This window comes from Notothenia coriiceps, unplaced genomic scaffold (assembly GCF_000735185.1).
Source record: "Notothenia coriiceps isolate Sejong01 unplaced genomic scaffold, NC01 NC01_scaffold00006076, whole genome shotgun sequence".
In the NCBI taxonomy this organism is placed as follows: domain Eukaryota; kingdom Metazoa; phylum Chordata; class Actinopteri; order Perciformes; family Nototheniidae; genus Notothenia; species Notothenia coriiceps.
This window is the reverse complement of record NW_011338777.1, coordinates 88,630-111,839: the sequence shown is the minus strand read 5'-3', so window position 1 is coordinate 111,839 and position 23,210 is coordinate 88,630. Positions and strand designations below refer to the sequence as shown.

General features: G+C 40.2%; 1 protein-coding gene across 1 annotated transcript; it reads left to right on the top strand.

The window, feature by feature from the left end:
• Window positions 1–437: 437 nt before the first annotated feature.
• On the top strand, window positions 438–22,803 carry colec12 (collectin sub-family member 12). Its single transcript, XM_010768805.1, has 10 exons — window positions 438–472; window positions 854–897; window positions 15,166–15,288; window positions 17,979–18,065; window positions 18,227–19,270; window positions 19,721–20,341; window positions 20,645–20,781; window positions 20,877–20,986; window positions 21,083–21,228; window positions 21,792–22,803. The coding sequence occupies exons 1-10, from the start codon at window positions 438–440 to the stop codon at window positions 21,809–21,811; spliced, it is 2,367 nt and encodes a 788-aa protein (XP_010767107.1). The 3' UTR covers window positions 21,812–22,803.
• Window positions 22,804–23,210: the final 407 nt, after the last annotated feature.

The following is a 23,210-nucleotide window of genomic DNA, read 5'->3' as shown; positions in this document are numbered from 1 at the left end:
CAGGGAAACTAACGACAGGGAGGAAAAACACAGGGAGAGGGACCAGACAATACACAAGGAGGAAAACAAGACAGGGAGAACCGAACAGCAAAATAAACCCAAACATACAAAACTACAAACGTGACATAACATGAGAATCATGACAAAGTCAATACACCTGCTGGTTGTTGTTTGCCCCTAAAACTCCAAATTGTCACAGAGACACGAAAGTGGTATCAATCTTCTCATTTCACTCCCAGCAGGAAATAGAGCAAAAGTATTTTCCAAAATGTTGAAGTATTCATTTTGACATGTCATCAGTGGTTTCCACACATTCCTGTGTTCTGGCAGAGAAATGTATTGTGTGCTTCTCGTGTGTCCTCAAGGCGGAGAGGAATGAGGTTCTTGACTCATTTTGACATCTGCTTACTACAAAAGGTCTGCTATACCACCAGAGTATGTCCAAACCTGAGAAGTTGCAGAACCACTTCCTGTATCCATAGTAGAAGTTTATTTAGACCTATATACTCGGAGAGAGAGGTGGATAGGGCCTTCATGGTGTATGCTGTGTCAGCAATGGAGGAAAGAGAGGGAAGAGGGGGGATGGAAAAAGAGAAAAAATGACTACCTCATGTGGAGATCATTTCACAAAAATGTATTTATTTCTGTATTTTACAACTGCTTTCTCATTAATATGCTTTATGCTTCTGGGATTCAAAGGAGACACATTTGTCATTCATTTGTTGCTTTATTTTCGGCTGAGGCGTTGCATTCTTTGCTCGATTTATTTTTGGGAGCACAACAGCAAATGGTTTTAATTTACGGGTGCTTACGGGTACAGTGCTGACTTGTCTTGTTGTTGATCTTATCCCAGACCTCTAGATCTGCGACAGTGGTCTACGGCTGGTCAAAGGGATGGTGGGTTAAATCCTGGATTGACCAAGGACTGGCTGGCGAGAATACACAGCACAAATCACTGCGTCCCAGGGGGCCGGCCTGAAGCATGCCATGAGGGTTTCTGCTGAGAGTGTTAGCGGGGGGGGCAGGCGGAGGGCAGCTGCAGGTCAGCCGAACAAATCCCTGCACTGAAGAGCAGCCCTTTGTCTAGCTTGATAAAGACTCAAAGGCAGATGGAGAGGAATATTTGTTGCACATCTTCCCAGTCACTAAAAGAATGTGACTCACAGTGGGGCTTAATGCAGGGCAGCAAGTCCTCAGCTGGCAAGTACATGCATTAGAAGATGAGACAGACTGATCATATTTCACAGGAAATGTTTTCATCTCAGTAATGCTTTCATTACACATCCTGTAAAATTGATGGAGGCATAGTTTATGTCTCCTGTCAAAATGGGGTACGAGTTAGGGAAGTGTGCATAATGTCAGTACATAATGTGCCTTTATGAACTGAGACAGACAGTAATGGACCATGAACACAAACTCATGGGCATGTACATTATTCACTTTCACTTTCACTGATGGGCAGTTAGTTGCTCACATTCCTGTTGAACTGGCACACATAATGCGCCTCGTTTTAGATGTGTTTATGCAGTTGAGGGTTGTAGAGTCCCATGGGTCAGAGGACTTAAAGGTGAATCTTTCTTGACTCATGTCTCAGTGCCTTTTGAGTCTTTGAGTAGTCGTATACATTTCTTCAATTGACAATAGTTTGCATCCTGTTGGTTCCCAAGTGTTTGACGTCTGTATGTGGGAGCCGGATACATTTTTTTTAGATCAAGGTGGTGGAATGGCCTCTAATGTGTCTGACCCATACAGGAGACTAGAGTTAGCGCTCTGTTGCAGACCAACAATTTCTGTTGGATTGTCTTCAACTCTAACCATACTTTTAGTAGCCTAACCTCAACCACACCAAATCTACCGTAACGATATCCTATCCATAGTGTAGTTTCTGTCCCTGAGTGATCCCCCCAGCAACAGCTGAATTAGCATACACACATATTTAGAAAAACATTAAGTGACATAAATCCCAAAACAAGAGGATGCTGAAAGGTAGAGGGAGTTAGGTTTGCAAAAGGCACCATGGACTAAAGCTCATCATTAGTGTATGGACATGTTGAAAGCTTTTTCACGCTTCTTGACCTTATTGTGATGTGGACGATGATTTGCTCGGGTCTCTGGAACTGACCTTTCATAATAGGTGCTTCACTGTTATAGCCTTTTGTAACATGTTGTGTTTTTGGTTAAGTGTTTGTTCAGTGTTTATAAGTGTTTGAAATGCTCCTTATTTTTATAATAAAAATACTTTACGCAAGTTGCCAGTGGGCAAAATGCTTCCCAATTAGAATTGAAGGAGCCACATTTGAAGTATTTTTCTGTGTTTGTTACGGTACATGTTTTTTGAGTCACTACAGGTGGTGGGAGTGTCATTGGATTTGGGTGGTGACGTTTGTGGTTATATCCGGTTGCTTTTACCTGCGCACTTTGTAATAGATGGAGGGGGAGTGAGCTGGAGAAGGAACATTTTCGTTGACCGCACGCACGCATGTACGCATAAAGGAATATAGGCCTACGCATATGGATATGGAATGTTTGCTTTGGAAATAAAAGGTCAAACACAGACTTTTGGAAAGACTGAGTTTTTGCGCATCCACAGTGTTTTTTCTCTTGTTTAGTCCCTCGCGGCACTTTGTTTGGATATTACTGCCGCAATAAGGATGATTGTGTCATATCTTTGACACATGCGCTACCTTCTGTTCAAAATAAATGAAAGAAACATATCCTTATGCTTTTATTTTCTTTCCCGTTACACCCTTTACTTTATATTTATGGACGCTATAGGAAAGAGCCTGAACTTCTGCACGGCTCCTTTTGTTATCAAGACTGGAGATCAAAATGAGCTCCAGCTGCCTTGACTTCCATCTTATCTTCATAGCAGGCTTACCATTTCAGAATAATACAGTGCAGACATTGCTTTGCAGACATTAGATCAGGCGCTCCTATTAATTCAAAATGTCAGTTAAAAAGGATTTAAAAAATAAAACATGACATTTCTGGAGTTGCCGTCGAGCTTCTGTCAGTGTGGTTTTATATAAAGCCGTAGTTTCTTTTAACAACTCGGCCTAACCACCTCATCAAACATCTTCGCACTACTCAGTGCTACGTGTCTCTGAGGGATACTTTGACCAGTCGTAATGACACGCCTGCAACCAACTGTCATCTGATAGGGTGTCTTTTTTCACATAATGGATGTTTGCTAAGCTCTCCTTTCCCAGAAGGTTGTTTTCTCAAACACAAGAATAACACACACAAGTATTGGAAGTGTCTGACTCCATTTTCTGTCAGCAAGTCTTAGATATGCTCAAGAAGTTCTACGTATATGCCTCAGCTTCAGTGTTACACTTAATGGAGGACTTTTGGCTCCGGAGAGGGCCAACATCAACTTTTCTGTTTCCTCTCTTTTGAAAAACAGCCGAAAGCTAGAATGAAAAATGTGTATTTTCCTTTGTACTGCTGTGAGTCACAGAGCGACTCTCGGACCTGCCTGCGTTTTTTGTTCTGGCTTTGATTAAGTTGGCCTCGCAACAGCACACCACTCACTGTTGATCTTGTTTATGCTTTTGTATTTTTGGAGATACTAAAAAATCTCTGTGTTGTGCAAAGAAGCAAGTCATGTGGAGCCTTTCCATCGACTTGGCTCCCGAGTGTTTTGGATGACGGTTTCAAGTCAGGCATGTGTTTGTGTCTTCACATCTGTACATCTGCTGCAAAGGAAAATATCAGAGTCACTCAGTCTGCATGGATATAGTACAGCAGCTCTCATGTTGTGTGAAGTTCAAATTGTTATGTATTCAGTACAATAGTTCAGAGTTAGTTCACCCACAATATACAACAACTGATTTTACTCTTTAGTAAGGTCTTGTGTGTGCATTTGGTGCTAATTGGCTGGATTCAGAGACAGTACTCCAATCCCATGGAGGAATATGAGATTGTGTTTGTTCTTATAAAAAACAAAACAGCATGATTCATTTCTTAAAGCAATGGAACTACTTCTGTGAGAGAAAAACCAATGCCTCTCGGTCACCTAAATTCAACATGTGGGGTTCTTTTCAAAATCTCAGCCAATACAATTTTAAAAAAATGCTCACTGGACAGCTTCTGCAGTAAGTGGGAAAATGTGTATTTTGTGCTGTGGACAACTGAAATTTGGCATCTTTTGATAAAATGTTAATTTAATAAGACATTACACAACTGTTGACATGGACCACAGTGGAGCTACACTAGCCTGAGCTGGAAGTCAGACCACCCTCTCTGTGGTCAGCGTCCCAAAAGAAAATCTAGACTTGGACTCCACAGTGTTTGGTTTTATTGGCACTGCTGGGCGATGAAGCTTGAAAGTGGTGTGCTGTGATTGTATTGAGTGAAGCACAGACTCGGGCTGATGATCATCAGGCTGGCTGATGATTGTTGCTGATTCAGTATCTTAAGTACTTCCATGGTGGGCCACCCAGCAGGCGTGACCACGGAAAACCCAACTGCACAGATGGTTTGGGAGTTAACTCCAGTGTTCAACTTAGCACCAAAGTGGTTTTGGGTTCAAATGAATTGCGTAATGATATATTCTAAACCCGCATGACAAAACATGTATTAGTTTATTTGTGTTCAAGTTGTTGTGGTGCAGTAGAGATTAGGAGAAGTCAAGATTTCTGATTGATTGATCTCACTGCGTCTGATTTGTCAACGTCTTCCAAGGCACAGATAGTTCTCTGAGAGGCTCCAGTGTGGGAGCCAAAATGAATGCAAATCTTTCTCAAGACTAATATGGTTACAATTATAGATGTGTTTGCCACACTTAACAGAGTGAAGAAAGTTCTCCTAGTAAAAGGAAAATGAGTCGGACTAAAATTGTTTCTAGAGAATAATGACATCAGAGGCACATTGCTGCATGCATGGTTCTCGGCCAAAAATACAACATCCCGTAACTTCTTGCTTTATTAGACCCTCTTGTGCACTTTGCCTAACCCTGTGGATGACGGAAATTGTTTTGTATCAAGTGTTGGTTTTGTTAAGAGGCCAGAGCAAGTGTTTTCCTTTATAATAACCATGTTTCATGTTATGGCTACGTCACTCACAGCGTCTTTGGAACCAAATAGTTGGTGCGTTTTAGGACTGAGATTGGGATCTAAAGCCAAACCTGATTATCCATCGATTGACATGCCAGGCTGGATCCAAGATATTTTTGTAATTTGGGAACATTGTTATAGCAACTCTAACCGGCACAGTTAACTTGTAAAGCTAACTGACATTTTAAGAAAAGCTAATCTTTTGGAAAATCTGTGTCCAAGGCTTGTGACTGTCAGAGTTGTAGATTTAGTTTTTCTGTGATGAGTTCACTGCCAGCCAAACTAACATCATATATAACGTGATGCTAATACAGAATGCAAAGTTGCTGTAGTTTACTGGGCTATCTGTTGAAGTTATGTTTCTTTTTCATTATACGTGTATATATGTCTCTATGTTTTTGTTGTGCATTTTTATGGATTGAATGGTAATATTTCACTTGTCATACTGTTGTCATAAGTTTTTAATTTCTCCCATGAGGGTCAACACACATCATGCAACATGCTGAATAAACAGTTGGATTGAAGGCTACCTGTGGGTTTGCTTGTTGCTGTACTTGGTTAGTAGTACAGTTAGTCTAACTCCTCATTTTCTCTGTGCTTTTTCCAAATGTTGTGTTTGTTTTTTTAACAGATTTAGCTTTGTAACCACTATAACTCGTGTCTGCTTTCACAGCTACACTCTTCGAAACACATACATTTGCTGTCTTCCACCTTTATTAAAAGCAATTTGACCCTGTGGCATGAATGCACCTCCAGGCATATTGAGGGCAGAGACACATCATAAGTCAAAATCAAGAGAATAGTTGCTCATGTGGTACGACTTACATGGTGAAAGCGAGGATCAACCTCCCTATTTTACCGCTCTATGAGGTTCACATGGTCCTGTTTTACTTGGCATTACCTCATTCTGACATGCCAACACTGGAACATGAGCAGGAGGAGTCTCTATTTCTCCTCTCAGGCCAATAAAGTAAGTTTATGGCTTCCATGTTTTTCTAAATTCATGGATGTGAATGATAGTTATTGAAACGTCTGTTTTAAAGGAGTATATATCTTACTGTAAATTCCCTGTATTTCAATAAGAAATGTTAAAGGTCTCAGACAGGGAGGGCTAACTTTGCTGCACATACTGTAAACTAGCATATAGTGCATGAGTGTAAGAATTGTTTGGAATTGAATGTCTAATTGTTTTTTAACCATCACTATTCGCAATCATGAAGCGACGTAAAGCTGGTCATTGTTAGACCTTGGCTTGTATTCGCGTGTGTAATAATGGATAATAATGCCGGGTTAAGTGCGACCTAGTTTGACTACGTTTTAATATATATCATTAGATATTTTTTCAAGTTTTTGTCGTTCCAGTTACAGCACAAGCAAATACCATAAAAGGTAATCGGTCTTTATAACCCTTGAGATGCATAATCATTATTTAAAATGAAAAGTGATGAAAGAAGTGTAACTTTGGAGTTAAAATATAGCTTCCCAGAACTTAATAATTCCTTTGTGTGTTTGCATTGGTGTACATACTTGCATGTGCCTGCTTTAAAAACATTACTTTTTAATTACGCAGGTGCTATTTGAGTTGTATTTTACAGCTTACCTTGGGAATATGAATTCTCAATTATATTAAACAAAAAAACTAATCCTGCCTGCCAACACCTATTCAGCTTGCCAGCTCACGAAGGACCTCCATCACATCACTGAAACTGGTGGTAGCAGATGTGACTCAAACTATTTATCTCCACATCTCATTATCCACAGTGAGATCAGGAGACAAACCTGCATTTTATTCTTCTATAGGCGCGTTCACACCAAGTACTTTTCCCACAAAGGTTCCTGAGAACTACGATTTAGTTGCGTTCACACCAAAAAGTCCCAGGAACTAAATTAGTTCTAGAGAACCTTTTTTACCTCCTTTTCAGTCCCTGCTAGAGAGCAGGGACTTTCGTGGGAGAAAAAGGTTCCTGTGTCTGATTGGCTGGGCGGAATGTAAACCACGCCCCGTCAAACTCCCAAAAACTTTTGTGAAGCCGCCATTTTATTATCCTCGCATTGCATTATTAGCATTAGCATTAGCCCAGCGCAGAAACGCAGAGAGACTAACTTATGACAACACAAAATAAAACATGGGAGCGGTGGGGATGAGGAGGTGTCGGGGTTTTGGCCGTTTACTCGGAAGGCTTCAGTAGAAGCTGCTGGGAGTCCCAGCAGCTTCTACTGAAGCCAGTCCCTAACTCCGGGGACTTCCGGCCGGGGATTTTGGGCGGCAGTATATGCCGTGAAGTTGTTTGCGGGCTGCCAGTAAACCCGAAGAAGAAGAAGAAGAAGAAGAAGAAGAAGAAGAAGAAGAAGAAGAAGAAGAAGAAGAAGAAGAAGAAGTGACGTCAGCGGTTTAATTTGCCTAATCCTTCCCCAGGAAATAATTTCCGGTGTGAACGCGATCTGTACTTAGTTCATGAGAACTAAAGAGTTCTCAGGAACCTTTGTGGGAAAAGTACTTGGTGTGAACGCGCCTAATGGAAACTGCTGACTGGACCACAAATACTTAATAGATACCCAATCAACCAAGGCAAAGGCCCCTCGAAGTTTCCCCTGTGCAGAGGCCCGGCTTTGTTTATGAGGCGCACTCGCGTGCTTATGAGTTGGTCTATGGGGATTACGATGTAGGACCCATTTGTCAAAGTCTGTCTTCTTCTAACCAGGCACAGATGGGATGACAAAACCTGATCTAATCAACTCCATGTTCACTGCTTCATTGGATCTGAATCCCTGTTGTAATAGGCCATCTAACTGTTTTCCTTACCAATTAGACTCTGTTTGTGCCTTTGAGCAAAAAACAGCAGCTTGCTCAGCTAACAAGAAATGCACCATAAAGTTTCCCTCAACAGTGAGGTCTGTTCCACTGAAGGGTGCCATATTTCTCCTTTTGCACGCTTTTATCAACGGATAGCCCACTGTTAATTATTTCCAAATGTTTCTCACTTGTTATTGCACGACTTCTGTGAAACTGGAATGTGTCCATAAGCCTGCGATTGTACTTGAGGGGCTTGCAATTATATAAACGTTGCATCGTTGCACGTTTATAGACAATATGAAGAGCAGGTGATAGGCAAGAGTGCCTTGTGAGGCGGATATAAACAATTATATAAAAAATGTATATATAAACTTATCAAATGTGTTCAGTTCCTCTAGAAAACTACATTTTCAGCAATATAAAAACACATGTTACGGTCTGCAAAGGTTATTGGGGTTGGAAGGGGTCGAATCTTATACATCATTTTGTAAAAAGTCCCTTCCCACCTTTTGACACTCAATTCAAGACACCATTTTTGAGTGAAGAACTGCTAAGTAAATGGTTATAACTCTTGCAGAATGAACCAAACACAAGGGATTCCACTTCCAAGCGGGCCGTGTTGGGAGACATTTCTTCCAGACAGCTCTTTAAAAAAGCACAGCATTACATTTAAAAATGAAAGCCAATGTGTTGTAACTATTTGACGTTTCTCAATAAATCTCAGTAGTTAAGAATGAATTTTGGATAAGAAAAAGTTCAGAGAGAAAAGTGACCTTTCCTTCAGCTTAGGACCCACTCTTCCTCCCTAATCTTTGTTGTACATTCCCTAAGTATTTTCTTCTGCAAGCCTAGCATAAAACTTGATGGATGACACTAAAGAGGATATTTGCCAGAGACCCTAGTCCATATTGAACTGTATGTTGGTGTTTGTGGAGAACCTTGTTCAGCGTGGTCAGCTTTAGGCAATGGGTGTTTTGTTTGCATGTGTAATGAGAGCTTGTCATCCTGTTCAGACATGCAGCCATCCATATGTTATTTTTCTTCAAACAACCCAACATAAAGATCTCTGGCGGCTGTAAACCACAGATCTCATTACTCATCATGAGCACCACAGAGAAGGTTTCTTATAATAACACCCAAAGAAGCCCACAGAAGGCAAAGTTAAAGAGCCCAGCACGTTATCCTTATGATGGTTGGCATGAAGGGATTATGTATCAAGTGTTTGCATGCGTCCTTTGATTTGGCTTCATTGTAACAAGATCCAGATGTTTTAGAGGAACGGGGCTCAATTTAAAGTGTCATAAACCTGTTGGTCGGAAAATAATTCATAGCCGAGGCTTGCTCAGCAATTCAAGGACCTTAATGCCTTAGTAATTAATCACAGTGGTGACTTCCTCTGTTGGAGAGTGTTTACTTGTTAACATTCCTGTTGGCGACTGTAAATACTGGGGTAGCTAAAAAGGGCCAGAGGGGGACAGCACGACCCCAGCGCACCATGTTAGTTCAGTTTAAGTTTCAACATTGTTTGAAGGAAAAGATCCGAAGTATCACACTCAGTTCTTCAACCCCAAGCTGCACTAGATGAACAAGAACAATAACATTTGTCTTATCTGTTTGAATTGTTGTGCATTGCAAAAGAGAAGACCACTTTATTTACTTCTATTCAAGTGTAGAAAATGAACACATCTTCTGGAAGGGTTAATGAAATACAAATCAAAAGCTAAAGAACGCTTTGAAGCAAACTGAAGTATCTTCACAACTGAGAGTTGATTTGCTATTAAAATTAATCGGCAACGAAAGATGATTTTTAATGACTTTTGTAACTTCTTTCTTTTTATATAGGGTTATCTAAAGTCAAAATGTGAGTTTGTCGGACGATGTCAGCATGCCGGTGTTGATATATAGATCGAGGCACTGCTAAGTACATGAGTAAATGTCCAAGAAGGACAAATCTCTCTTTGGTTGAACTGCTTCAAGCTTTAAACTGATCAGGAGTTGGAGATATGTTGTTGTTTTTAACGGGTCTCAAGCTAAACATATTGTGACTTGCCGGTTTGGGGCTTGCTGAAACACCACTTAAACAAAATGTGCAACAAATGATTGTTCTTTGAACTATCATAAATAACGTGCCCGCTGTGATATTTTTGAATGGGTGCCTCCATGGGAAATCTAGGCTGACAGCAGCTTTATGTCTTACCCACTGTCTTCATTCAAGTGGGTTTGAGTAATGTTTTATTTAGGTGTCTACTACTCAAGAGTGTTTTGTTTTAATGAAGGAATTTTTAACCAGTTCAAGGGAGAGTATGGAAATTACAAACTTAACATGAGCCAAAATTAGATGTAATTGTAGTTATGACAGTTTGTACATTTGTGGACGGACAGCACATAGTAGCGTAACCACTCTAAATAAAAAATATGTGTGTTCCCTCTGAAAATGTCACAGAAAAATGCAGAAATTGGCAGCATTGTAATGTGCCAGGGTCCATTCAGGTAGAGTAGGCATGGCCTGTCTGTGCGACTCCTGGGTTTTGGCTTGTGACCAGATTTTGCTGTGGTAGCCACCCTGTACTGTATATAACATAGTATTAACACTCTGCACAAAGGGTCTTCACACAAAAATGCTTGAGTCTGTACAGGCTTTCTTTGTGTTGCAGTGGAAGTTTCCACTGCCAGCCAGGAGTGAGACAGGGCATGCAGGCCGGCAGGTAGGCTACATGGAATAAGAGAATAAGTGTTGATTTTTTTTCTTTTTTCGTTGACTCTGTCCAAATAAAATACAGCTGTTTTACAGACACCACACTGGAATGAGGAAAAAAGAGGCAGAGAGAGAAAGATGGAGGTACCATCTTTCTCTCTCTGCCTCTATTTTCCTCATTCCTGTTTTTTTGCCTCCGTCCTACACTTTCACAACAGTTAGCTAATAAACAAAGACAAAGCTCAAACATAACTTCTTCTTAGAAGTAGTACAAACAAATGTTTATTCAAATTCTTTCTTTTTCTAAGTTTTTTTTATTTACCTAAGAGTCTCTGTGTGTGAGGCTGTCATTTAGCACAGGGGTGCTTTAAGCTAAATGCTAACGTCAACATGCTAACATGCTCACAATGACAATGCTAACTTTCTGATGTTATTGTAAGTTATTGGGTTTTCTGTGTTTACTTATAAGCTAGTGTGAATGTAATGGCACTAAATATAAAGTAATGCTGATGGAAATGTAAGTAGCTTTGCAGGTGTTTGGTAATAAGACACAGAATTCAACAAATTAAAGTTGTTGACTTGATAATATTGCTTGTTTTTAAGTAAATACCTGTACAGGGTGCCATTCTTTGTCTTGACAATCCATCTAGCAGATTTAAAGATTGATTTTAAAAGAACACAGTGAATATCTTTACCACGTTTTATGGTTATCTAGTACTTCGGGATCTGAACTCAGATATGAAGTGCGTTATAAATTAAACCCATTATCTAAATTGATGATATGTTGATCTGTCCAAATTGTTGGATAGACTGACAGGCCAAGAAAGTTAACTGCCACGTCACTAACATGGCTGTAAAGTATGTTTTGAGATTAATGCTCATAGTTATAATTAGATGTGATCAACAGACGGTTGCTTCACAGTCATTTTCCCACCTTTTGGCAGCCCCAGTTCTTGCCCTAGGAGTCAGAACATAAAAGGTTTATGAAGTTCGGTGTGTGTGTGAATGCATGAACGCATGGATGCATGTGTATCGCAGCTTTTGCGAATTTGAGCTTGTTTTTGTCTTGGCTCATAAACTCAGCCCATAAATGATCGCGTAAAAACAAAAACAGGCCAATACTGGAGCTGCATGTTTCACAGTTGACAGCCATAACATGTAAGATACAGTATGCTCCATGTTACCTCTGCTCTTTTAAGGCTTTTTCTGGCATTTATTTTCCTCTTGAGGATAATATGGCCGGATTCCATCTTGTTGATTGGGACGTCCTGGCTGCCGTCCAGCTTTCTAACTCTCAACAGTCCTACCGTGTTCTGCACCGGGTCGTTTAGTTCGGCAATGTGTTTTCATACAGCTCATGACATGTATGTGTCAGCATTTTATATACAGTACTGTGGTAGTTTATGCGTGGACAGCAAGAAGTCTCAATGGCCCTGTGGATATGAAACACGACACACTTACTGAATGAGGTACACCACGGGGGGTTGTAACACAAAATGTACTAAGCAGCACACGCAAAGAAGAAATGATGTTGACACCTGGATTTTGAGTCTTAAGTTGATTTCTTTATCAACATTTTTTTGACCCTTGAAAAGATTGTACATGATCCTTTTGAATTTCAAAGGCTTTGATGTAGCATGCTTGGTTTATCATCATCAGACTACCGTAATACACATTATCAGTTCATTTGATGTTTTATTACTTTACCATGATGACCTCAACATACCTTAAGATCCTCTGTGGATGTAATTATGACCAAGCATGCCATCTAGTAACTATTTGGACCGCATCTAGTAATACAGACGTAAATATACAGAAAACAGCACAAGTCAAAAAACAGAAGTGCCATCAAATGTGTTTGAATATCTCATTCAACTAATACTCATCAAAATACATTATTTCTGTATCTCAAGGAAAGTAGGAATCAAGAGCAGTTTGCTTGAAGATAAGTAAAACAAAAGTATGAGTAAAGAGTGTGTAAAACCCCACTGGTTTGTATTGTAACACAAAACTGAAACTACCTTGGAAGCAATTTGACTTTCATTATTACTTTATGCTACATCGCTGTAAGATCTGTTGCTTTAGCAAAATCCCTTAGAGGGGAACGGAAAACACTCCTGTCACAAGCAGTGGGAAAATGTTGCGTCCCTGGAATGAGCTTCATGCTTTTCTGCCCAGAATTAGTTTCCTTGTTATTTCTGTGGAAGCATCGTTGCTGTGAGAACATGACAGTCTGGGTTTTTAACCTGCCAGGTTCTGCAGCGCAGCATGTGGAATGTTAACGTCAAAGTCCTGACAGTTTAATCATTTTCATCTTCGGTTATGATTTTACCATCTTAGAAAAATGTTTCTCGGACGTGCAAATGGTCTGAACATCCATGTGCCAAGTCAAATCCCAAAACATTTTCCATTTCTGCCCCCTCACTTTGGAGCAGTTTGTAAAACCCGTTTTTTTTTGGTTTTCCCATCTGTTTAAACTTTTAAACATTGTCTGTAAGGAACATACCAACAATTTAGTGTTGAACTTATAATGTTGTTGGACATATCAAAAATCAAGATGGAAACAGCAAATTCAGAGAGTTCATCTCTTTTAATCAAATCATTTTTATTTTTTTTAATATCAAAGTGAGTTAATTTATCAACACAGTGTTAAAGTGCTGAACGATGACAGAAATAGTCATGTTTAGGTCATTTTCAGTATTTAATAACAATCTGACATACAGTACAGTCTAATAGATAAAGGTATGTGGGGGCATTGTACCTTGAAGAAACTGTTAAACTTATATTTTAGTACTGGGAGGTTTGTGGAAAGTTAGTTATTAAAACATCTTTAATGGCTCATGCCTGAGTGAAAGGGGTGAACATGTTTTAGAAATTCAGTGAACCTGAGAGCATGAGGGTCTCAGAAACGATACTGCCTTTGTTTTCGAACTCTAACACAGAGATACCACCCCCGCTTTGCTCTTGACCCAGAACATGCTGGCGGTCGGCTGCTTGTTTACATGGTGTGATGTTGTCCTTTAAGCAGCATGTGGTCCGGACCATTGAGGGGGGGGGGGGCTCTGATGCAGCTCTCCACACTGACTCCCAACATGAGGCTCTCAGCACACATAAGGACAACAGTCGCCTGCCCCGATGAGGTGGTCAGATGTGATGTTTGCACAGATGTGTGGGTCCAAAGCCGAGAGGCCAAACCCCCCAGTGCCCCTCTGGTGGTCCAGCCCACCCCTCACTGTGCAGGATGGAGCCTCTTGTGGCTGCACTTTCAGTCCCATCATGGGGGGGGGCGGGGCTGACATGTAGGGACAGAGACAGGCCTCTGATACATGTCAGCCCCCTGATACCCTGAAGTCACATGAACATGTCAGTCCAGCTGGGGCTTGTTGTAGCTTCCCCCAGTGGAAACGATGATTCAGCCGAAATGTAAGGGGTATGTTTGAGTGTGAAGGCAAACTTGTGAAATGATGGAAATGGTTTCACTTGGAAGCAAATACATCAGTCTGGTGATCAGAGGTTATAATCAAACAGACTGATTAGACAAGACAAAACAAAGACCAACTGTATCTACTGTAGTTGCCAAAGTGATGCACACTCACTGTTTTTCTTTGCAATAAAGGGTTTTCCCAGTGCAGATGTCCTCACTTTTGGTTTATCCTTGAAATAAACAGGTATGGCTGATCAACTTCAGCTGGTACTATTATTGTCTAACTGCTTCGAGTGGCTCCTATTTTTTCGCGATGCCATTCAGTTTATAGTTTCAGCAATACATTTTATTGAGCACAATATCATTGCCAGAAAGAACATTATAGTAACATAATAGTTTTTCTATTGGTTGCACATTGAAAAGCCCAGATTTGAAGACAGGTTTAATGTAACAAAAACGTTTTTTTTTAACAGTTTTTTTTTTGCCCAAACAATTAAATATTCTTTAACCTTTTCTTTCTAGTACACTTTTAATGGTTTACACAAATTCTCTCTTACTATATAACGTGATTTGAAGTTTGCTCCATCTCCAGAACGATCTTTATTGCCTGTTGTGAATGTACACCAGCTGCCCTCTCTGCCTGCCAGAGGCTCCATGGTTGGTTCTAATGAAGTCAAGTAAACACCCTGCTATAGTATAATGTTTAGCATTGTATCACATGGTGTTAGAGGCTTTCAGGACATAATGTTAAAACTAGTGAACATCCTTGACACGTATAACCAGAAATGTCACTGCACCGTAGTTTTAGGCTGAATGACTACGAGCAATGACACAGAATGAAGAATGCTGTTTTGTTTTGCTTTCTCATTCATATGGTGAACACATGTGCAGTGTTTTTAAAGTTTCAAACTGAGTCTTATATTCATGAGAGCAAATGTTTTCAATTGATACTTGGCTGAAAAAAGGCACAGCGTGTCCCGTTTTAGACACACTAAACTTAATGAAAAAAATATCCCTTATGATTTGATCTTTGAATTAAAAACTTTACCGGATTTTTTCAACTCCCGGCTCCAGTTGCACAATATTTGAGTTTCTACTGTTTCTTAACATTGTCCTCTGTTGCTACTGTAGCATTTGGCACACTAACTGCACACTTTAAAACAATTGTTGACACCAATTCTGTTGTATGTTGCAGGAATTCAGGAGGGTTCGGAGTGCACCAAGTGTAAAAATGACTGGGCACTGAGGGCGGCTATAGCACTGCTATATGTGCTCTGCACCCTGCTCACCATAGCAGTGGCCGTACTCGGATACAAAGGTGAGTCAAAACTGAAGACAATAATCACTTCTCGTAAAATACTGCAGTTTTTCAAGTCTCTGCTGCAAACCTTGACAGCTTCACATATTTTAAAGTTGTTGTCCCATTACAAAAATCCAACATATAGCCCTCTATTTGACAGATAATTACTCAAATAAGGCAATAAGACTCGGCTTTAATCCCAGGTACATATCTAGATGTACCTTCACAAGTCCAATCTCGTAATTGGTATTGGTATCAGACAATATTAAATGGTGCTTCTCTAATGCATTAATTTGTTATTTCTACACATTTTAGGTTGTTTTGAGCCAAATGTTTACAAACTGTAAAGCCCCCTGAGACAAACGTAAAATGTGTGATATTGTGCTATATAAATACACTTCATTGATTGATTTAAGATTGCCCTAAAATGTTGTTTATAATTCAGAGGATATTTCGTACTGACTTTAGTGATCTCCTGACTCTTCATCTAGTTTCATAATCAAGTCAAACTCAAGACCAACATTCAAAAAGCTAAACTAAGATTGTGACCATGGAAAAACATTATTATTGTAAAAATGTTTAGCATGCTGGCCTTGGTATTAGGTTTCCAGCATAACTTGCCTTAGTACAGACTCAAGAGTGGCCAGCGTATTCTTATCTAGTCCCTTTTGATGAACACATTTGTAAATTATCTTATACAGTAAAGGATTTGTGTAGATGTTGACAAAGTAATATATAAATGAAGTATCAAAATGGAAATATGTAGTCTAAGCAGTTTTCCTTCACCTCCTCTTCTCCAGGTCTAATCGTTCTGAGTCTCTCTTTTTCTCTGAGGTTTGATGATAGTCAAACGGCTATAGACGGCAACAGCATAGACAATTATATTTAACCAAGTCAGAGAGTTCAGGCTAAGATTTACCACATCATGAGACTCCCTTGACAGAATGCATTGTTTACTCTGAATTGATATCTTTCGGAGATTGGCCAGATCTCGAGATTGAAAATAAACTCATTGTGCAACATTGTCCTTCCTGCAACCCGTTTTACGGTTTCTCCTTGTTTGAGACAGGGCAATGATGTTACATAGAAACAAAAAAAGGACTCCAGATATCTCAGAAACCATCAATATGGAACATTACTCTGCGTACGGTTCAACGTCAGACATTTCTTGCCCCGATCAATCATAGAAAAATGAAAGTCTTTGAGCAGAATGTTTTTGTTCATACCTGATCCACAGGCGCTCTTACCTGGTGAAGCATACAGCTCACCCAACAGAAACAAGCTGTATCCATCCAGTGAGGAATGAGTCTATTCAAAATAATGTCTACAAGTTCAGATCTAAATCTGAGTTGTGCCCTTCGAGTGCTCTCTGGATTGTTTTGGGTTTGCAGAATTTGGTCTGTGTTTGTGTGGAGCCCATGTGATTGTGGTGGTTTGGCTCTAATGTCTAACAGATGACCACGCAGCATCTACCCTGGCTTAACAACCCAGAGTAGATTTTATGGCTTGGTAGCAATTTGTTGTCTCATGAACCACAGGTTCACTCACAAATGGCTGAAAGTGTCCAAAATAGTTTGGGAGAAAAAACAGTGAAGGCTGGTTTCTGTGTTGTGTTTTCCCTTACTGCACAGTTTAAACAGTCAACAGTTTATTTCTATACTAATGAACCTGTTTCTTGGTCTTGGTCCTCCAAATGACCTCTATTGTTAGAATGAAGGCATTGTTTGTGTTTGCTGCTGGGTCAATAAGCGTTTACTGCAGCATTGATCAGCATAAATCTGCTTGGCCTCGTATTGGGTAACAGCCTAAGCATAGTTTACAACTTCACAATAGAAATCCGATAAGCCTTACTCAAATTAGTAACCTTATATAACTCAATAATGCTTTTCCAATACATGACTGTGTGGGATGGAAAGAGAGGAATAAGCAGGTATTTTACACATGATAGTGTGGGTCGGATGTCACTATTATCATCTCAGTGCTGTAGCAATATACTGTAGTCATCTCAAATAATGTATACAATATATATTTCTCACTATTTACAAATGTAAATTAATTTGCAGGGTAAACCATGAGGCTCAAGCTGAACAACTTCAGCTTTTGACAAACATCTCTTTGGACTGTGTGTTCTCGTTTGTTCTCGGTTCATGTTATTCTTGTGTGTTTTTGTCACTTCTGGAATTCTAACAGTGAAAGCTAAGGATGTTTTCCAGCAGTTTTTAGACGCCCCCACATAACGGAGGAGAGGAGATGGACTCTTTGCTGCAGATGTGATGAGAAAAGAGAGTTGAGCCAGAGTCAGAGTGTGCTATTCATCATGTGTCTGACATTGTTTATAGTTACTCCTGAAGTGGAAATTGTAAATGTGCTCTGAAAATTGAGACTTGTAATGATAAAAAAATACTCAGTTGCTCGGTTACAAAAAACGTAGGAAAGTCTTTCATGTTTTTAACATCCTGTGTAAAGAATTGCTGTTTGAGTGTACAGTTATTAACTGTAGAGGAATGAATACTGCAGCACCCTCTGCTGTTCACAATCAGCTTGGCTCAGTAAATACTGTTTACACAACAGGTTTAACAGATATACTATAATAAGGGTTCCTCTTACCAAACAGTAAGGAAAAATACTTTAACTTAACTTTGCCTTTTCCCCTGTTAGTGTATATCCTGTAAAGATGTATTCACACAGTGTCTTCTCTCTATCACCAGTGGTCCAGAGGATGGACAATGTCACACAGGGCATGCAGAATTATGGAGGCCAGATAAATGCAGTGGAGACAGACCTGAAGAAACTAGGTAAGCCCTGTCACGCAAGACTAGATCAAACATTTATAGTTGAACTCACAATAGCTGTGAACTAAATGTTAAATTTCTGCAAGCAGGAGATTTTTGACGCTGATAATTTACCATGTTTCGTTTTCTATTAACAGACATATTTTACTGTGTTATTTTTTCAGATGATCAGGCTGGAGACAAGTCAGGTAATGCCACAAGTAACATCAATACTTTTAAGTCAGACCTGGAGGCTTTACAGAACCAGCTGAATGACATTGCTCTCAGGGCAACCAGAAACAGAGACGCGCTGGATGAGCTTCAGATCACAGGAGATGACATGCAGAATGGACACGTCTCCCTGCAGAGTTTTATACAAGGCAACGAGGCCTCACTGCGTGGGGTCAACCAGACCTTGACATCCTACAGCGGCATGATTGACAACCTCCAGACAGACACTGCACGGCTCCAGACGGAGATACAGGGCCAGGTCAAAGTGCAGAGCCAGACCCAGGTTAGTATCAGTTCGCTGAACATCACCCAGTCCCAGCAGCGCAATCTGCTCGGCACGCTGCAGAAGACGGTGGAAGACGCAGGCCAGGCGGTGCAGAAACTGAAGAATGACTATCAGGGTCTGCAGCAGACAGCCTGGCAGACGCGGTCTGACACGGAGTGGCTGAAGGAGAAAGTCCAGCACCTGCAGGTTTTGGCAGCTAATAACTCAGCCATGGCCCATTCAAACGGAGATGCTCTGGATGATTTGGGGGCTCAGTTCAATACCCTGACCAGCCAGATCCAGAACACCTCGGCTCTCAGTGAGGAGCAAGGCCAGAGCCTGCATGAGCTGATGGACAGCCAGAGAGACCACGATGACATCACCTCATCTAAGTTTGATGAGGTGGAAGCGCGGTTAGACAGACATGAGAATGACATGGACCGTGTGACCGGAAATGTGAGCTTCACCTCGCAGCTCCTCGGTGCCATCAGCTTTAAGCTGAACGGCCTGAGGTCCTGCGCTGAGACAGTGATGAGACATTCAGACATTTTAGTGGGGCTGAATGATAGTGTAACAGAGGCCAGCGAAGACAATAAAGAGCTTCGCGCACAGCAGGATGTGCTGGTGTCCAGGCTGGACCAAGAGGTCAACAACCTCTCCATTGTGATGGAGGAGATGAAGCTGGTGGACAGCAAGCATACACAGCTCATCACCAACTTCACCATCCTGCAAGGTAAGAACAGAATAAACCATACATTTCAGAGTTAGTTTCCTGTGAGCCTGTGTAAAAAAAAAACGTTAGGACTGTTAAAATAATTAAGTTATGGACTTAATTGAACAATATATGTACACGACCTTGATCCTTTTGCTGACCTCCACAATGCCCTTTGTGTTACCATGCATAATTGAATGTCAGTTTTATGATGCCAGAATAAACAGCAGGGTTTTCTGTACCATCACAAAACTTATATATTTCATTCAATTCCAATATCAGAATATTCTAAGCATTAAGATGCTTTTTGTGAGGGTGCCTTATTGTTCTTGCATTATTATTATGCTATTATACAGTATGATCATTATGTCAGTGGAATGAGATGATCTTTAAAACACAATAATAGTGTTTATAGTTATCATGACGGTGACATCACATTTTGACACATCATCTGTTGTTATTGTGTTTCAGGTCCGCCAGGTCCAAGGGGTCCCAGGGGTGACAAGGGTTCCCAGGGGCCAGTGGGTCAGTCAGGACAAAAGGGCGATAAAGGAGACAAAGGGGTGCTGGGATTGGTGGGATCTAAAGGAGAGAAAGGTGCTGCTGGTCTACCAGGGGCAACAGGTTCAAAGGGTGCAGCCGGGCCTCGGGGTCTTCCCGGGGCCAAAGGATCGAGAGGGTCTGGGGGCCGACCTGGAAATTCTGGTGAAAAGGGCAATGCGGGCGCTCCTGGGGTTCCTGGTAGGGATGGACTGGCAGGGCCGCAAGGAACTCAAGGGCCACAGGGGCCCAGAGGAGCAGCTGGTCCTGCAGGGCTGGAAGGACCTCGTGGGCCCGTCGGACCCATCGGCCCCCCCGGTCCTCCAGGACTTCCTGGGTTACCTGCATATAGACCTCCAACTCCAAATCCTCCAAAGCCCCCACAGCCCACTAAGCCAGCTAAGGTCCCTCAACCCCCCAAACCACCTCAACCTCCAAAACCACCTCAGCCTCCAAAACCACCTCAACCCCCCAAACCTCAACCCTCAAAAGCAGCAGAGGTAACTGAGGGCACCGTGTCCCGGCAGACCCAGGTCATTGAACCAGCGCCTGGTGAGTTAAATTACATAAGGGTTTAAAATAGATCGAAATGGAAGGAAAATCTACTTTTCGATTGTAACACCATTTCATTACGGAAGTGAGTTTAGTTTTGGTCACATCCTAAAATGTTTTCTGTTTTCATGTGGCCCTCATCCTCTCCCATACTGAATCTGTCCTTCACTGGAAAAAAAGACATTATTAAAAAATATATACATTTATTTGTAATTATTATTATTATTATTTACACATTTGGAACGTATTCCATGGGATTCTTTCTGTACTTATACTACTGTTTGCTGTAAATGATTAATCCAGGTTGTCCAACTGGGTACAGAAGGGTTCGAGACAGCTGCTATTACATCTCCACTCAGAGGCTCAACTTTGAAGAGTCCAAACAGTTCTGTACCAACATGTCATCCCTGATGCTCATTATCAACGACAACGACGAACAGGTAATGGAAATCAGACCCAGATGGTTACTTTAATACATTCAGACTTGTATGCTAAACTAATCCAGTGAAATAATGTTTTGCTCTTCTATTTGTAGGAATTTGTAAAGGATGTAACTGCAGGAAGAGGCTATTTCTGGCTGGGCCTTACTGACTTGGAGGAGGAAAATGTCTGGAAATGGGTGGATGGAACCTTACCTGCTTTCACGTCAGTAGACCGGCCACATTTATTTCAAAAATAAATTTCAGTGATTTAAATGTTCTGTTTAACTTTAATACATTTTGACGATGTTGTTGCTATCAGGAAGTGGAAGCCCGGTCAACCTGATAACTGGACCCATGGCCATGACAAAGGCGAGGATTGTGCTGGCCTCATCCATAACGCCAACTGGAATGATTTCTACTGCACCGACCGCATCGGCTTCATCTGTGAACGTGCCTCGGTTGACCGTCAGTACCTTTTATAGATCAGACCTTTTTCCAATTTGGAAATCTCCTATTTCTGTATTTCCTACTAAGCCTGTTGTAGTTTTCGACCTCAGTCTCTTGTGGACGAAATAAGTATTACAACAACAAACTTGACCAAAAGAAAAACAAATTCAGTTTTCACTTGAAAAATATAAATGTTTTATGTCAAATATAATTTAAAACAACTCAGAAATTACATCCAAGCAGAACCTTTTCCACTTGTTCTTAAGTAATAGAATGAGGAAAGAAAACATTTTAGGTCAGACTTTTTTGAAGTTGATGATCTGAATGTAGTTTTCTAACTTGCCTCTCAGGGCTTTCGTAATACATTCTTGAATGTAAGGGAGCTGGAAATAAACCATCGAGTTACATTCAGCTCTTTCTTGTTTGAAAAAGAAGAGGGAGATTCATCTGGCGTAGATTTCTTTAGTTAAAATAACATTTCAGATTATTGCTGTTGCTTCAACTGTTACTGTAGCAGAGTGTAAGCAACATATAAAGGTGTTGACATATACCTAATGTGTTTTTTGTTGTTCTCTTCACAGTGGTAGTTCCTGTTTTATAGCATCCATGTCTGACAGTGTGAGCTGTCTTTGGGAGAAAAGTGAAGAGGCTGAAGATGAAGAGGATAATGAAGGACAAGAGGAGGAGCTCTAGATGACTGGAGGACTCTGATAATGCCAGACCAGTCAAGCATCACTGACACTCAGACTGGTCTTTGTCTTAAAGGCACTTTACAACACATCGTGGTGCAAAATTCCGAGCAGGCCCAGACCAAGCCGACTTTTTATGATTTAGTGCTGAAGGATTCATGTGAACGTACGTTTTATTTAGCCGATACTTATTCATTTTTTTGGGCAGCCTCTGTTGTACAGGTGTATCTGTAAATAGTTTATCACAAAAGATACCAGAAATCATTGTTTTTTGCGATTTAATTTCATATTGTTTTATTTCCTGGCTGCCTTTTCTATCTTCACACTTACAAAATAAAATGTATCTACATTAGAGGATTTTGTTGTTAATAAAATGAACTATTTTTATACTGTCAAATACTTTTCAGATTCAGAGCATTGATTAGAAATAAGTTCTCTGGTAAATGATGAGCACCAAATTAGTATTAGAAAAAGAATGCAAACTCTCATGATAGGTAGAAATGAAGTTAGTGTATATTTCACCTTTATACAAACTAAGTATCAATGTATTTTATTTTGCTTATTGAGAATAGTTGCTCAATATGAGAAGTGCTGCTGTTTTATGAAGGACAGTGTTTTTAGACTTTAGACTGCCAGTAAGAGGCACACATTAACAATATGTACATTTCTTGTGAATGTGCCATTGTACAGTACAATGATGTATTCATTATGCTAAATAGTGTATGTGAAGTATGTTACACTTTTATAATTTGCATAATCATATCCTATTGTTGTATGATCAACCTTTTCTAATTCAAAATATGCTTAAAGACTGAGTAGCAGTTTGTAATCTGTCTTAATGATCAGTATGCCTGAATGAATTTACCAAGTTCCTATGGATCACAATAAAATGAGAAAGAAACTGTATGTGGAGTCAGTGCTTTTTGTCCTATAAAATAGATATTGGTATGAAAAAGCCATGTATTTCTTTATTGAATGTGTATTTAAAAAAACAAAAACACCCTCATGCACATCTAAACTGTTTATTTATTTTTCAGCTTTTGAAAAAAATTTAAACAAAATCTGGAAATAATAAAGTTTAAATTAAAAAAAGGTTCAGCTATGTAAATGGTATTTGGCTTAAATATATATCGATTTGACAAGGAAAACATCTTAAGAATATTAAAAGCAGTATCATCAATAATACATCTAACATTTATCATAAGAAGATAAAAATAAACAATCGTATGGCTCAAAACAATGGCAACAAGGCATAGAATGGTAAAACAATTATTAACATAAATAACACAACCATTATGTCAAAAGCAATAG

Bases quoted from the DNA above. Each gene is read 5' to 3' on its own strand.
- colec12 (XM_010768805.1), top strand. From the start codon at position 438: ATGTCCAAACCTGAGAAGTTGCAGAACCACTTCCT. The intron at 15,289-17,978 runs GTGAGTCAAAAC...CTCTATCACCAG, and splicing joins GGCCGTACTCGGATACAAAG to TGGTCCAGAGGATGGACAAT. The intron at 21,229-21,791 runs GTCAGTACCTTT...TTCTCTTCACAG, and splicing joins TGAACGTGCCTCGGTTGACC to TGGTAGTTCCTGTTTTATAG.